General features: G+C 31.3%; 1 protein-coding gene across 1 annotated transcript; it reads right to left on the bottom strand.

Moving 5' to 3' along the window:
• Positions 1-763: 763 nt before the first annotated feature.
• On the bottom strand, positions 764-12,472 carry LOC108227484 (structural maintenance of chromosomes protein 2-1). Its single transcript, XM_017402640.2, has 20 exons — positions 11,846-12,472; positions 10,400-11,080; positions 10,163-10,306; positions 9,750-10,040; positions 9,356-9,541; positions 9,099-9,263; positions 8,954-9,013; positions 8,801-8,863; positions 7,633-7,724; positions 7,115-7,211; positions 6,601-6,717; positions 6,280-6,498; positions 5,166-5,306; positions 4,896-5,063; positions 4,637-4,821; positions 4,059-4,152; positions 3,898-3,986; positions 3,514-3,739; positions 2,114-2,188; positions 764-1,062 (listed from the first exon to the last, which is right to left on the bottom strand). Exons 1-20 carry the CDS (start codon positions 12,161-12,163, stop codon positions 946-948), a joined length of 3,528 nt encoding a protein of 1,175 aa, XP_017258129.1. The 5' UTR covers positions 12,164-12,472; the 3' UTR covers positions 764-945.
• Positions 12,473-17,645: the final 5,173 nt, after the last annotated feature.

Here is a 17,645-nt window from a genome sequence, read left to right as displayed (position 1 = left end):
TTAGAAAAAGATAATCAGAAAAATAATTATGAATTTATGACTTTTTACAATTTGTAATACATAGAAAATCAAATGATTAAGTTTTGAAACGGAGAATTTGAATTTGTAATGATAAATTGAAAGACAAGGATTTTAAACGACTTAACGAAATTCATGTCGAAAACTAGAAGAGAGCAAGGGCCCTAAGTTGACCTCTCCTGGGTCAGAGAGAATATATATAGAGCGCTTTTCTTTAAGGTGCTATTTTAGGTTTTTTCTGCTCAGTTAATCTAGAGTAAATAAATGAAAGCAGCTAATAATATATCCGAAATTATTGTTAATTTGTTCTAGTCAAGTTGCTTTGTAAAAAATTTAAGTTGTAATTTTTTAACTCTGAAAATATTAAATTTAGCCAAATTTATCTTCTCTTAATTTCTATTAATAAGAATTAATAAAGGGTAAGAATAAATCAAGGTATCCTCGAATTTAAAATGCAGTAATGTGATATTCAAAGATCATCCCACGTTCATGTAATATATACATATCCACCGCCACTCTCCATTTCTGCTTTTCTTTACAATCCAGAATATGTCATATTTAATTCATCACTGAGTCAACAGATATTATTTTCAATGCACCATTGATTTACTTCAATTTAAAATATAACAGTTTTCTCATATTTAAGTTATTTATAGTCCAACTATAATCACAATAACAATGATATAAGTAATATTGTAAATACCATCGCAAGTAGGAACTTTTCAATCAGATGCAAAGCCCTCAATCCTCATAACATAATTATGCATTTCTGGAAACAAAGAAAAAAACCTTCAACATTATGCTATCCCCGAGTTCTCTAAATATATTGCTGATTCTGTCAGTTTTGTAGATATGAAGTTCATAACTTACGGCTAAAACCACAACACATCCCTTACACCAAACAAAGCTTTTACAAACTACAAATCACTACTTGTGCTTGCTAGCAACAGTTCTCTGCACGGTGGACACTCCATCCACAAATTTGGTTCGGAACAGAACATTGGCATTATTGAACATTCCTTCTTTTAGAGAAACAACAATGAACTGCAGAAAAGAACATAACACAATGTCAAATCAGGGATTCACAAGAGATTTGCACAATTGTGTTAAAAAGCAACACGGAAGAAAGTTTATGCATGACAGATTAAATATTATTTTGTCCTCGATGGAGGCTGTTATGTTTTTAGGTCTAAATGCAAAGATAAACGTGGCATGATACAACAATTGTTTTCTGATCAGTAATGCTTATTAGATATCAAACTATTAACAGGAAAGCTTTTTGCTCCTTCAACACGAGCAACATGTGAGCTTGAGCACGCTTCAGTATCAGATATTAACAATATTTCCATCAGTCAATTACAACATTTGACAATTTACATGCATATATTATAGGGTCTTTCTAGTGTGTGCCCATGGGGACACACTAACAACCACTTTTTATTTAGGTGGGAGGTTTTGATTGGTGTAGATTTTTGTATATGCAGGGGGGTCATCATTTATTAATGGGATGGGAGCCAATAAGAATCCAACACCGAATTAAAAAGTGGTTGTTATAGGCACACACTAGAAAATCCGTATATTATCTACATTGCATCTAAGTAAGTTTCACTTTTACCAACAAAGTACTTGAAAATCAAAACTCAATATATATACTTGGGAGACCCTGTCCTAGCAACATCATTCTTACACTTAAAATTTCCCTGGTTGTTCACTAGTTTTTGTTATTAATGTTCATTATATATTTCTTGGTTATTATTGTTCACAACATAAGTTTTGGTTATTCATGTTCACAAGTCACAAATCTAGCTTTAATACCAAATCAACAATATAAATTGTAACAATTGTCACTAAAAATCTCTATAGGCCAGACTCATTTCAGAAACTTACCAACCGAGTCTACAATCTCTAGTAACTATACATATCTTTCATATTTAACTTCTTTAGTAAATTTAAACCCTATCAAATTTTAACTTTTGAAGCAGCTAGGACTTGGTACATTTCTAAAATGATGAGAACATTTCGTAGAAATATGTTCTTGATGAAGTAGCACCAATACACAAACTATCTCCATATTATATTTAAGAGAAGTATAAACCTGTGAATGTGGAAAATGAGTCTTGATCATTTTTCCAATGTTTTGAGTGTGACTTAAATCAAGAGCTGCATCAACCTGCCACATGGGAAAACAATTGGAGTCCACACAGAAAAACTCAAATTAAGATAGCAGTATGTAAAATATACACACACACACATATATATCTCCACAATGTATACTTCATGTACTTATATTTGCTTAAAATATGTTTTCAAATAACTTTACTGCCTAGTCAGAGTATTAGTGAAATGTATATTTACTTGGCATGTCTAAGATAAACTGCACAGTGGACATTTGATACTTGATATGAGTGAATTAATTGTTTGATAAAAATAGCTTAATATTTACAATTCTATTCATTAGTACATCGCAAATTGAGTTAAAAAAAAACCGGAAAGAGTTGTGCTGGCAGAAATAGGACTACATTATGATAGATAAGAATCCTTACATGGACAATAATTGCCTTTAAAACAGGGCGAGAATTATATATATCCACACCATACTATTAAAGCCAGATTGAAGATAATATGGTAGTTGGTTGGTACTCTGGGCCCAGTAGGTTTTGGTACAGTATAAATTTGTATATCAAATGTATGGACTTTTGATCAATTTATATTTTGGGTAAAATTAATACACAAGTTGCATTTACTTTGAAAAATAAGAGACATGCAAAGGATTCACATGGTAGACACTGGGAAGGCACCTAGATAAGAATAAATCTAAACAGTAAGTTCCCTCTAAGAGTTCATGTTATTAAGTTGCTAATACATTTGAGATGGTTTGCATTCAGAACCTCTATTTTCCTCTTTCTCCTAATATATGTTGCTCAAAAAATAATATTATAGACTAATGTGTGTATCCCATAATCTGACGGTCTGTGTTAAAAAAAAAATCAAAAGTTGGCTTTAAAAATAAAGAACAATATAGACATTTATATATAGTTATATATTATAAAATGTGTGTCTCCTCGAAGATAAGAATAAATCTTAACAGTAAGTTCACTCTAAGAGTTCATGTTTCTAAGTTGCTAATACATATGAGATGGTGTGCGGTCAGAACCTCTATTTTCCTCTTTCTCCTGATATATGTTGCTCAAGAAAATTATATTATTATATTATAGACTAATGTGTGTATCCCATTATCTGACGGTATGTGTTAAAAATATCAAAAGTTGGCTTTGAAAATAAAGAACAGTATAGACATTTAGATATAGTTATATATTATAAAATTTGTGTCCACTCGAAGTCTTAAACAATGTCATGCACAGTAAACAACAAATCAATGAAATAAAGCGCAAAATATACGTCATATGAAAAATATAGACAGAATTAAGAGTTTGAAAAAAGATGATGGATCATGAGGAATTTTAATCTGTACGCGGAGCCCAAACTTGAAATTACCTCATCAAGGATATAAAGCGGAGCCGGCTTAAATAAAAGCAATGCTAATATTAGTGAAAGGGCTAGAAGAGATCTTTGTCCGCCACTAAGTTCTGATAAAGACTGTTTCCAAACACCACCAAATGCAACACGAACCTCAAGACCATCTAAAAAACTTGCACCTTCTGGAGGTTCCAGCTTTGCCGTGGTACCAGGTAATAATGTAGAAAATATAGATCCAAAGTCACTGAAAACAGAGCATGATGATTCCCACAAAGCACAAGGACATACTAGTGATGCTCAAAACTAAAAAGAACCATATAATTTTGCATTTTTATATATGTATCTAGTCATCTAACATCCATTACTGCCTAGAACATTAACAAACGGCTTTATGGAACATACCTGGTAACTTTTTCCCAGGTAACTTTTAGTGTGTCCCTTTTCTTTTCATCAAGATCTTCAATCGCCTTTCTAATTTTCTTTTTGTCCATCTGCGGAGATATGCCACGTAAGAGAGAGGCTTTTGTATCTTTAAACAGTGCAAAGACACAACAATAACCAACCTCAATAATATTTTTCTTTGATATTAACGCATTGTACTCATCCTCTGCCTTCTCGAACATTGCCATAACTTTTTTGTTCACCCTCTTCTCAAGACTAAGAAAATAGGACAAAAAAAATTGTCAGGAACGACGAACGTGATTCATTTTAGAGACAATATTAAAACACAGCCAAGTAATATGAGCTATTAATGTATTATGAAGTCGCCGGGATATTGCGTCAAAACTCAAAAGAGATTGTGATATTTAAATAATAAGCGACTTTTAATTTGGACCAAAGAGAGGAATCCTGAAACAGTTTATAACATATTAGAAACAAAGCTAACAGAATAAATACAACATAATGATTCTTTTGTAAGTTCTATTTGCTATATATATACAGGTCTGAGATGCAAAACCATATCTAGACGCAATTGATATTTGATAAGGCTTCAAGCTTTATTGATATATTAAAGCAAATTATATTGATTTTATTCTGAAATAGCTAATTGATAAATTTGATGTATCGGTTTGCCAGATAAATGAGTTAACTTCAATGAACATTTGTACCTTGTGATAAATTTATAACATAGCTGTCTTACCCTGATTGTTCAACTTGAAGCTTTGCATATTCTTCGCTTGCCTTATAAGGGTCACAGGATTTGAAATCATAATCACTGCCACCTCTTCCAAAGAGGTGTTTCTCAGATAATATCCAGGCATGCTTTTCAATAAGTTTGTCAACCTTCTGGGAGCAATCTTTCTGTTCCATCTCCATCCGTATTACCTAAATTACTTTTAGAATAAGTTCAAGTCCTGACTCCTCATATACATAAAACACTTTAATCGACTTAAAAATACCTCATTTTCCATCTTTTTTCTTTCAAGATTATTCTCAGTAATTTTATGCTGAAGCTTCTGCTGCTCCTTGAGTATAAAGCTTATTTGTGTATCACATTCTCGCAGCTTCGAGCGGACGATGTTAAGCTCAGATTGAGCTTGATCATAATCATTGCCTAAGGAAGCAACCTGCATTACATGATTAAAAAATAGTAATTTACTGTCTAAGGGAAGGAAATGCTAAATTCGCTGTAAAGCACAAGAAAATGAATAATCAGCAGAGAACTATACCTTTTTCTTAACTACTTCAACTTCTGATGTAAGATTAGCAATCTGCTTTCCTAAAGAAGCTAACTGATTCTCCAATGATGTCTGTTCTTTATGAACATCTTCCATTTCCATTACAAGTCTCTCCCTTTCATTTTCATGATTCTGCGAGAATGTATTCCAGGCCAAAAAGTCACAAATACATTAGACTTGTATTATGCCGTATGAACAAATAGCTAGCTAAATATTAAAACTTGTGTGCTGTAATTACATAAAACAAAATTAGAAAAAGCACTTCCGATACTTGATTTCAGATATGACACTTGCTGTTCAGAGCTGGATAAAGGTGAATTTTATAGAAATATAGGGAATGATATATTGGCTAAATTAAAATGCCAAAAAACAATAAATTTTGCATGATGCAGAACCGAAAATCTAATATACAGAAAGAAATGAATGGGAGCTCATTAGTTGTAGAAGATATCAAAAATTCACATAATGGAATATAATTCTTTGAACATGCTTATTAGCAATTTAAGCAACAATTTAAGCACACAATATAAATACCTAAACAGATAATCAAATTTGGCAATGTTCCATTATTCCTTGTAACTTCTAAGTCCCAATATCACAACATACAGAGACATAAACTTCTAATATTTTTAAAAGTTTAAACCCTCTAAAATGAGTTTGGATGTTTATTTACAATTCAGTAAAGCAAGTCTAATATAGTAGATACAACAAGTTTCGGCTCTTCAAAACCTACAAAACCCAATCTTAACTGTTCCTAGGACCTATATCTTAGAGTGTATACTGTATTATACTTCATGACTTGCTGTCTATGTTAACAATTAATTACTCTGCCTTGCAGTTGTTCATTTTAAAATTATGTATATATACCAAGTCATTATCAGTACTGCCAGCATCAAGTTTATATGAGCCCAGTCCTACTAAAAAATATATTATGGATATGCTATTCATTGAAGTATAAGATGTCAAGAATGTACTGGCTCTCTTATAATGATACATAAAGAACGGAAATCTTTAGGACGTAAAGTAATAACTGAGAATTGAAGACCTAATGCTCCAAAATATATGCAGATACTGTTTCATTAAGATAAAATCATGGTAGACTTACCTTGAGGTCTTTTGACGCTGACTGCATCTTACCCTTGATTTCCTTAATCTTCTTCTCCAAAATTTTTAGCCTGCCCTCTCTATTATTGGCATGCTCATAAATTGTTTGTTCAAGTAGTGAAACCTGAGCCACACAATTTTTGTGCAATTGCTGCTTTTCATTGATGGAGGACTTTGCTTCTTCAAGATCCTGTTCAATCTTCTTCACTAGTTCACTGAGCTATAGGAATGTATAAAAATCATGAGTTAAATAACAGGATATATAAAATGGTCACAGGAAACCACGATCAAGTGACTATACAATATAATAACTATGTTCAACCTTATGGTGCTCATTTTGCTCAGCCCTGCTCTGAAACAATGAAAGGTCATATAATTTAAGTTCCAACTGTTTCTTGAGATCATTGAACTTTTTCTCAAGAGGAAGTAGCTCACTAATCTAAACCACAAAACAAGACAAAAAAGCAAATCCATTAGAAAAGGAAAAAAAATGTAAATTTGATAAAAGAATAACATAACGGACTTATATGCCAAAACACCATATTAGCATTACGATTAAATTTAGAAAAATTCATATGCAGTGAGCATGTATATCTGTATCAGAGGCTCAGAGCATTGATGCCTAAACCCAATAACAACAAACTTAAAGAAACAAAAGAACTTCTTTATGGAGCCACCCATAATTCATATATGTGTATGCATCTTAAAAGTAAATTTAAATACTATGGTATTTCGATGCCTGCAGAAAAAATATAGCATACCCAACGCAGGTACACTGGAAAGTAGAAAAAAAGGATTAGAATTAGAATTAGAATGCACAATGATAACAAAATTACCTTGGCCTCAATTTCTGATAAACATTTCTGATGATGACCGAGATTTAGTTCAGCCTCTGCCAGAGCATGTAGTTGTCCTAGTAGATCACCGCCACCCCTGCAATTGTAAATTAGTAATTTTGCACATAAGTTTGATACTCAACAAATATATTTCAAGCATCCGCAAATGCAAAAGCACGAAATAGCATTAAATGGCCCAAGGTACAATTACAAATGACCATGAAATTCAAATTAGTAACTAAAGATCTGCTAATTGTTCTCAGATAGCACCTCCTCCAATAGAGATCTCTTGATTTTCAAATGTATCCAACAAAATAAAAACTAATATATTAATTTCATAATAACAGGAAAGGATAAACTTTACACCACCATTTGGAATCATACGACAAATTTTAAGAAATGGCAGCCTTATAGTCGAAAAAGAGGAGAGCAATTTTATTTTTTTATTTTTTGCCAGTCAGATGAAGATGAGCAAAAACAATCACAACTGTAGCAACAAGAATATATAAAAATCTTACCTGCGACTGCCACCTGTCAGAAGCCCACTTGGTTGTAATATGTCTCCCTCAAGAGTGACACTTGTGGTGCCAATTTCCTTATTAAAAGCAACCTGTTTTTATTGGTTTGGTACTTAGGTAATTAGGTACAATTGATTTAACATAAAAAAGAATGTTAAGGTAAACTTTAGAGATATACAAGAGATTCTAAACTTTCTATGAGTAAACTCTGCGATAATTGTTAAAAACAATGAAATCTTTAAAAAAAAAATTGTAAAGATTTGTTTGCACGAAGAAAGTACAAGATACAAAAAGAATGAAATCTTAAATTTGCTAGAGCTATGAATTGACTAGTTAAATTATTTATCAAAATGTCTGTACAAGTGTCACACACTTAAATTTTTTATATTAATTATGTGTAGACAAGAAACGACGTTGCAGATTTCATAAATATAACTTTATCCTGCCAAGTTCATATGCATAAAAAGGTTTTTCGGTCACAAATATGATTTTGAAGTGGTGACTTTAATATTTTATAAGGAACTCTACAATTTAAAGGTTTAACACAATTAAAGATGTTAAAGCAAAACACAAGGAACAAATATATGGGTCAGTCAAACGTTATCCTGCTGAAGAGAGCACTTCCTAAGCTTTCAAATGAACTGTGTTTCTTCCGTATATTGACTTGTTCCAATAGTTTACTAAATGCTCTGGAGTGAACTTTATGTTACAGCTATACTTCAAAAGATACCAGAACTCATACTAATACTGTATGTTAGACTTAACTATGTGAAACCAGTTTAGCAATTGGTAAAAAAACTATGTGAAACCAAACTCGTGTGCATTTTCCTCCTCTTCCTATTGATCAGAAGCATCCAGCAGCGCCATAATATTCCGATAGCAATAATTGCTATAATACTAATTCTAATAATTGAAGACACTTGACAATATAGGGACTCCAGCGGGGATGGAACGGAACTACCTAATTGACTTACATACCAATCGTGCTTCGGTACACTCATACCTATACTGGGTGCATAATTTATATACCATAAGTGGTAAAGTGCAGTAAAAAAAAGAATAGAAAAACATATCAATGTATCTATAAAATTGAAGCAAGATACCCATTGACAATAAAAAATGTACATTAGTAACAACATTATTTGTAAACATGTCGAGATGTATATACCTCTTTCGCAGCATCAGTGGTCTTGCAAATAAAAGTTGAACCGAATACGTATTCCATTGCGCTCTGAAACATTGATAGCTCTCATCAAATTTGATTAACATATGTTAAAAAAAATTACTTCAATCCCAAGATTTAGGCAATAAAAAAGAGAACCTTCAGTTCTTTATCATATTCGACCAACAAAAGTGCCACCTCGGCATTTTCCTTGCCGACCTGAATGTAGTAAAACAATTTACTCGTCATCATTTATACACTTAAACACAGTTCAATAAATCATGGCATTACTCCAGACACTAACCAATCTAACAGCAGCATTTTGAACCCTAGGGGGTACAGTATGGCTATTAATTTTGTTCAAAGGAATTATTGTTACACGTCTTCGAAGTTCACCATTTTGAAGAAGTTGTTTTCCTGTGTTTTCTGTGTCCACTACAACATTGAACAACTTCCCACCAGCAGCAACCTGCAAATCATTATATATTAGTATATTGGATTGGCTGCATCACAGTTCTAAAAAGGTAACATACATTATGTGAAATTTAATGCAGATCTGACCTCTAAAGCAGTCATCGCGGATCTATCCTTCACTTTAATGAGCTTTGCGACAACGCCTTTCACCTTGGACCTATCAAAATTTCTTGCAGGGTCACGGTATTGGAAGTCAACATTTCCTAAGCGTGAAGTAAGCATTCGGATTTCATCTTTTAGCTTCTGCACAATATCTAGCTCAGCCGTGCGATCCTGAACAATCGGAAAATTTTATAAACGCAGATCGACATACAACAGAACCTCGATATATTAATAATAATTTGAAATAATCCTAAAAGTGTACTTGAAGCCCGATAATTGAATAAAATTCTCCAGTCCCGAGGATATTCATTCATCAAGATAAATTGTGTGTACTGTGTCTATTTGTGTAAAAGATGAAAAGTGCCGATAGAAAAGCAACCTTTTGTAAAGCTTCCATCTTCCCTTCTTCAAATGAGACAGATTCCAAAGCCCTTTTAACATCTTCCACATCTTTGGTTCGGACAATTAGTTCTTTCTCAACAGCAACAGCTTCTTCTCGCTTGGACAACAACTGTTTCGATTTTGCCTTCAGCTCTTTCTCACCAAGGCTTATCTTTGTTTGCAACTGTTTGAGTTCGGTTTCTGCTCTTCCAACCGCAACTTTGGCATCAGCTAGTTGATCTTCAAGGCATTTCTCCTCATCTCCGCTGCTCTTACCAGCTACTACTCCCTAAGATGCATGCAGATTAGTTTTTCAGCACTTGTATGCAAAAACACATAGAGCAAATGTGTGTAAATGTGAATATAGTGTGTGTGTTCACGTATATAAATGCACACATAACCAAACAATACCTGGTACTCTTTTTCGTGATCTACTAAACTTTTTGAAAGCTCCCCAACTCTTCCTTTCAAGTCAGCAGCTCCATCTTCAGCACTTTGTACAGCTAAAGCTTTTTCTTTGGCAGACTGTTTTAGTTCTTCTATGTTTCTATCAATCTGGCATCAAAATAAGAAACAAGTATGGCAATATTTTATAAGTTTATATTTTAGTGAATATATTCTAATGTTGGCTTGCTATATCACTTCTACCTTTAAAACATTGTCTTTCTCAATCATAAGATTATCTTCTTGATTTTTCATAACAGATGTTTCTTTAACAAGATCACGTGAGAGAGCATCAACTTTGTCAGACAAGCATTTGATCTCCCCTCCCATGCGTGCTTCTTTTTCGGCAGTAAGGTCTGACACTTTAGTCTCCATCTCCTGTATTTCCCTTTTCATTTGTTCTGTATTGGCATCAATTTCAGAAAGCTTAGTCTTGATAACTTCCACGCCTTGAATTGCATTGTCTCTGATCTTTTCTGCTTGAATATATTCATAAGCAATGCAAAATCTTTTAAGACGGTCCAATTCTGCATTTCCATTCGCCCATTGCATATACTGTGTCCGTTCTTTCCTTAACTTATCTAATGCTGGAAGTATTTCCACATCAAGAAGCTTATCAATGTCATCCACCTTATTTTGTTTTTTTTCAAGGGTTTTTAATGCAGCCTCTTTTTTTGTTTCATACATCCTTGTTCCAGCAGCTTCTTCAAGCATAGACAATATTTCAGGGGGTTTCATGTTTAGGACCTTGGTGATTCGCCCTTGCATTATAAGAAAATGTGGATTGTTGACATTTAGCTGCACGGAGTGAAAAAGATTTTGAACTCGACTAGGTTGAGCAAGATGTCCATTGATCAAATATTTGTTTCTTCCACCAACCACAATCTGCAGTAAAAAAATGTTACCAATTAAACAATTTAACATCAACTTAGAACACTTTGTATCTGGTCGCTGTCGCAAAAACATTACATCTGAAATATGATAACTAAACACACCACTACCACATTATACAAACACTACATCTACTACTGCGCGGCGGTAAGCTGTTTCAAAAATTCAAAATACTTCTCGAACTAGAAACAAATCAAAACTTCAAAACAGGCGCGAAATTTAGTATATTTCTATTTATAAAAATTAGGAGTGTGGGGTCCCCTTGCGCGTTAATGCGTAGCACTGCCACTTGCTATCAACATTCAGGAGTCTGCTCAATCGCATGTATCATATTTAAAGAGAGCATTTAGTAACTCATTTGACGGAGTAGTGTTAAAATTTCCATCAAACATAACTGCCAATAACGCTACATATATCAACAAACAATCCTATATAAAGGTATCATTTCTGGTACTTTAAACCTAGCCGGTTTGCAACTTGCACACACAAACACAAAACAATCAAAATAAGTAAAGATAAGACAACTTTATAAATAAATATAACATGACTTAAATAGCATTTAACTTCCAAAATAAACATAGCAACATCGATAAATTACTCGATTCAACTAAGATACAGCCTTCATTCTACTAGTTCACAAATTCAAATTTTCATCTTTTTACACACACGCGCACACACACACACACACACACACACACACACACACACAGAGAGAGAGAGAGAGAGAGAGAGAGAGAGAGAGAGAGAGAGGTCTTATACCTGACGGGTTACGGTAATTTCTGGAAAATCTTCAAACCCAAAAGGACTCCTACTCCTATCCGAATTATCAAAAACAACGGAGACAGTTGCTTTGGTAATCCCAGCTTGACCTTGCTTATAAACAAGTTCCTGAAGATTAGAAGCCCTCACTTGCTGCAAATTAGTAATCCCCAGAACAAAACAAATCGAATCGAGAATGTTCGATTTGCCCGAACCGTTTAACCCCGTTATGGCATTGAAGTACGGATCGAAACCCGGAACAACTGTCCGTGTCGCGTAGGATTTGAATCCCTCTAAGGTCACTTCTTTAATGTGCATCTTCAGATTGAATTTGAAAAAACACAAAATTAGTTGTGAAATTCGAAACCCTAGATTTGGGGGATTGTGTACATACGCGTTGCTTGTGTGTAGGGGGGGAGAGAGGGAGAGAGGGAGAGAGAGAGAGAGAGAGAGAGAGAGAGAGAGAGAGAGAGAGAGAGCGGGGGGGAGAGTATTGAAAGGCTGCGGTATATATGTGTGTATGTATATATATATGTGTGTATGTGTGTTCGTATATGTGTATAGGTGGGAAAGAATTGAGACGGAGAGAGATGAAGGCGAAAGCGAGAGAGATGGTTCGAAAATTTTGGTAGTATTTGCAAATTCGAATGGGCGAGCGGGAAGTAGCTGTTTGGTTAATTGACCAAAATTACGAAAGTCAACGGATCTTAGGAAATTTGATACGGGTCGGCCGGGTGGATACAGTTCGGTGTTAGCTGTTTATTTTCGAGTTTTAAAACGGGATTGTGTTATGTGTACCACTCTTGTTTTTTAGGATCATTGTCATCCCTAATTTTCAACACATGGTTTCTTGTTTCGTTAAAATTATAAATAAACTTTTTATCATATTTTAAACTTAATGGTTTCCGTAATTTCAATATTTAAAATCTAACTGTGTTTTTATATACTGACATATTTTAAAAGATAATTATTTAAAATTAGAAAGAGTGGTTTCAAAAAAAAAAGGTTAGAAAGAGTGATTTATGACGGGAAAAAATTATATTATCATTATAATATATAATTACATTATTAATATCGAAGTGAGTTCTTCATTCGTATTCAAATCAGATATAAAACAAAAACAGCTGATGAATATTGAATGGAAAATTATACTATGAAATAAGATAAACCGTATTTAATATGAAGAAAAACGTCACACGAATATGCATGTGACGTCTTTTACATTAAATGTTAACGAGTTTACGTATACTCCAATCACTTAGTTTATTGATTATGTTCTATTATTTCATCATATTCTCCTATGGACGTATCATATTGATCAATCAAAATTCCAAATCAATACAGTACTCGTAGATTTGATCAATCTAATAATTGGTTGACATTTTCTTATATTTGGTTGATCTTTGAATTGATCAAACTCCTAGTTAAAAACGTATTAATAAATTCGGCGAATCTAGAAATTGTTTAATGTTTCTCTTCGACCTCCCAAATTTAAAAGTTGATTGATATTTTATTCTCGACTTTTTTAACACAAAAACGGCCGTTTCCTTTATTAATCAACATATTAAACCAAATCACCCTATTTAGATGTTTATTGGGCTTTTTGGAGACTAAGTCATCTAGAGGAGTTGAAGATCATATCTTACGATCTTATATTAAAACAATAATGGACGGAGATTTGAAAGACATATGATCATTTTTTCATAACTTTATAATTACTAGATAATTTCCCGTGTATTGTACTCGTATCAACCGTACACCTGTAAAACAAAAATCACGTAATATACGACATTTAATTCACGTTACAAGTCGACTGATATCCTAAACTTTCTCCCCCAAATTAAGTCCAAAATTTTTCGAGATATAAACAGTAAAGCAGAACAAGTGCAAACAGTGATGCAATAAGTCAAAGCACTCTATATAACGCAATGAGTTGAGGTTTGTGTCCATCAAAATCGAGCGTAAACAAGTAATCTTTTTATTTTTTAGAACAACCAATGCAAAATAATCATTTGCAGAACATCTGTGGGATGTAAGTTTCGAAGAAGATCGTCGTGAAACACATCGAAGGTAACGGCAACCACATTATGCGAGTAGCAGAACATGAAAACAATTTATGGACACACATTTGATAGACTTGTTATTATTGAAGAAATCGTCTTCCGAAAGTGGCACTACTCTTTTAATTAGCTATTATAAATGTTTTGCATGGTATTCAAACATTATATGAAAACTAGCTTTTTTGCCCGTGCTACGCACACGGGTATTGATTCTTTGATTTTTATCGACTTAATCTATACTTTGCTTTTAAAAAAAAAAACTTAATCTATACTTTATGTCGTGATTAACCCCAAATCTGGCGGGTAATCAGCGCAGTCAAATTATTTATTATGAGTTTTATATTATAGAATTTTAAATGTTTATTAGCATTTTGTCTCGTGCTACGCAAACGTGTATGTTTTTTGTTTTTTTTATCGAGTTAACCTATACATTTTTATTAACAAACAGTATGATATGAGATATAAGTTATGAAAGCAACGTACGTAAGAGTCAAAATACTCGAGTTTTGTTATTAGCGAACAGTACGTTGTAGATGTTAAAAATAATATATACAAATGTTGATTGAAAAAATAAAATCACGCAACAGAAATTATAACGACGCAGACTATATAAATCTTTGTATTTAGAAATATATATAATTATTAACTTAACCTGATTATGCAGATTACAGAGCTTCCATCCATTCCTCAATTATAAAATTAAGGTGAATATGCTGATGATAGAGTTTCCCCCCGTCCTTAATAAAAATTGATAAATATGTTAAGAAATAATTAACCTTAAAGTAATACATCAATTAGGGAATACATATGTATTCATAATTTAGTTACATTACTAAAATTATATAATGCTATAATTATTGCCTATATTGAAATTGATACTAAGAGAATATACGTGATAAATATCTATAATGGAATAGATTCTGTATTGATTTTATAACGGAATAGATTTTTCATTAATATCATTACAATAACCAAATATTTAATATAATAATAATATTTCATGTTTGGAATAAAAATTTATATATTCATGAATCTATGATCAAATCATTATTTGTATAGTTAAAATAATAAAAAAATATTCGATAATTGTTTCTAAAACATTTATAAAAGATATGAAAAATAGTAATGACTATATAATTAAAATTTCTCAGCGTCGCCTAATGGCGACGCCTCGAATCTTAAATAAAACAACAAAAACTATAATAAACTATATGTAAAAATTTTATTGTTTAGTTATTTAAATGAAAATTTTCTAATTTATGAAAAATTTATTTAAATAAAAATATACATGTAGCATTTTCGCCCGTGCTACGCACACGGGTATGATTTTTTTTTTATCTAGTTAAACCATAAATTTTTTATTAACAAACAGTATGATATGAGATATAAGTTATGAAAACTAACGTATGTAACATTCAAAATACTCGAGTTATGTTATTGACGATCAATACGTTGCAAATGTTAAAAATAATATATACGAATGTCAATTTAAAAAAAAAATCACACAACGGAAATTATGACGACACGGACTATATAAATCTTTGAATTTAGAAACATAAATAATTATAAACTTAACCTGATTATGCGTATTATAAAACTTCCATCCATTCCTTAATTATAGAATTAAGGTGAATATGTTGAGAAATAATTAGTCTTAAAGTAATACATCAATAAAGGAATACATATGTAGTCATAATTCAGTTACATTACTAAAACTATACATATGCTATAATTATTGCCTATTGAAAATTGATAATAAGAGGATATACATCATAAATATCTACAATGGAATAGATTCTGCATTGATTTTATAACGGAATAGATTTTTCATTAGTATCATTAATATAATAACCAAATATTTAATGTAATAATATTTCGTGTTTGGAATAAAAATTTAAATCTTCATGGATCTATGATCAAATCATTATTTGTATAGTTAAAATAATAAAAAAATATTCGGTAATTGTTTCTAAAATATTTATAGAAAACATAAAAATAGTAATGACTATAAAATTAAAATTTCTTGGCGATGCCTCGAATCTTAAATAAAATAACAAAAAATATAATAAATTATATGTAAAAATTTTATTGTTAAGTTATTTAAATGAAAATTTGCTCATTTATGAAAAATTTATTTAAATAAAAATATACTCGTAGCATTTTGGCCCTTGCTACGCGCACGAGTATGATTTTTTGTTTTTTTATCTAGTTGAACTATACATTTTTTATTAACAAACAGTATAATATGGGATATAAGTTATGAAAGGCAACGTATGTAAGAGTCAAAATACTCGAGTTATGTTATTGACGATCAGTTGGTTGTAGATGTTAAAGATAATATATACAAATATCGATTGGAAAAAAAATAAACTCATGCAACAGAAATTATGAGGACGCGGACTATATAAATCTTTGTATTTAGAACATAAATAATTATAAACACTTAACCTGATTATGCGTATTATAATTCTTCCATCCATACTTCATTATAAAATTAAGGTGAATATGCAAATGATAGAGTATTCTCCCTTCCTTAATAAAAATTGATAAATAAGTTAAAAAATAATTAACCTTAAGGTAATACATCAATAAAGGAATACATATGTAGTCATAATTCAGTTACATTACTAAAATTATATGCTACGATTATTGCCTGTAATGAAAATTGATAATAAGAAGAGATATACGCGATAAACATCTATAATGAAATAGATTCTGTATTGATTTTATACCAGAATAGATTTTTAATTATTGTCATTAATATAAATAAATATTTAATATAATAATAATAATTCATGTTTGGAATAAAAATTTATAATTTCATGGATCTATTATCGAATCATTATTTGTATAGTTAAATAATCAAAAATATTAGGTAATATGTTCCAAAATATTTATAAAAGATATGAAAATAGTAATGATTGTATAATTAAAATTTCTCGGTGTCGTCTAAAAGCGACGCCTCGAATGTTAAATAAAATAACAAAAAATATAATAAACTATATGTAAAATTTTTATTGTGAAGTTATTTAAATGAAAATATGCTCATTTATGAAATTTTTATTTAAATAAAAATATACTCGTAGCATTTTGGCCCGTGCTACGCACACGGATATAATTTTTTGTTTTTTAGTCTAGTTAAACTATACATTTTTTATTGATAAACAATATGATATAAGATATAAGTTATGAAAGACAACGTATGTAAGAGTCAAAATACTCGAGTTATGTTATTGACGATCAGTGCGTTGTAGATGTTAAGCATAATATATACGAATGTCGATTGAAAAAAAATAAAATCACGCAACAAAAATTATAATGACGCGGACGATATAAATCTTTGTGTTTAGAAACATAAATGATTATAAACTTAACCTGATTATGCGTATCATAAAGCTTCCATCCATACCTTAATTATAAAATTAAGATGAATATGCAAATGATAGAGTTTCCTCCCTTCCTTAATAAAAATTGATAAATAGATTAAAAAATAAATAACCTTAAGGTAATACATCAATAAAGAAATACATATGTAGTCATCATTCAGTTAGATTACTACAATTATATGCTACGATTATTGCTTATATTGAAAATTGATAATAAAAAGATATACGTGATAAATATTTATAATGGAATAGATTCTGTATTGATTTTATAACGGAATAGATTTTTAATTAGTATCATTAATGTAATCAAATATTTAATATAATAATAATATTTCATGTTTGGAATAAAAATTT

The sequence above is a fragment of the Daucus carota genome, chromosome 6 (genome assembly GCF_001625215.2).
Source record: "Daucus carota subsp. sativus chromosome 6, DH1 v3.0, whole genome shotgun sequence".
Classification (NCBI taxonomy): domain Eukaryota; kingdom Viridiplantae; phylum Streptophyta; class Magnoliopsida; order Apiales; family Apiaceae; genus Daucus; species Daucus carota.
The sequence above is the reverse complement of the archived record's forward strand: the minus strand, read 5'-3'. Positions and strand labels throughout refer to the sequence as shown.

Coding starts and splice junctions, on each gene's coding strand:
- LOC108227484 (XM_017402640.2), bottom strand. CDS start 12,163: ATGCACATTAAAGAAGTGACCTTAGAGGGATTCAAATCCTACGCGACA. Junction 10,307..10,399: donor AGAAAGACAATGTTTTAAAG/GTAGAAGTGATA, acceptor TTTTGATGCCAG/ATTGATAGAAACATAGAAGA. Junction 6,718..7,114: donor TATCAGAAATTGAGGCCAAG/GTAATTTTGTTA, acceptor TTTGTGGTTTAG/ATTAGTGAGCTACTTCCTCT.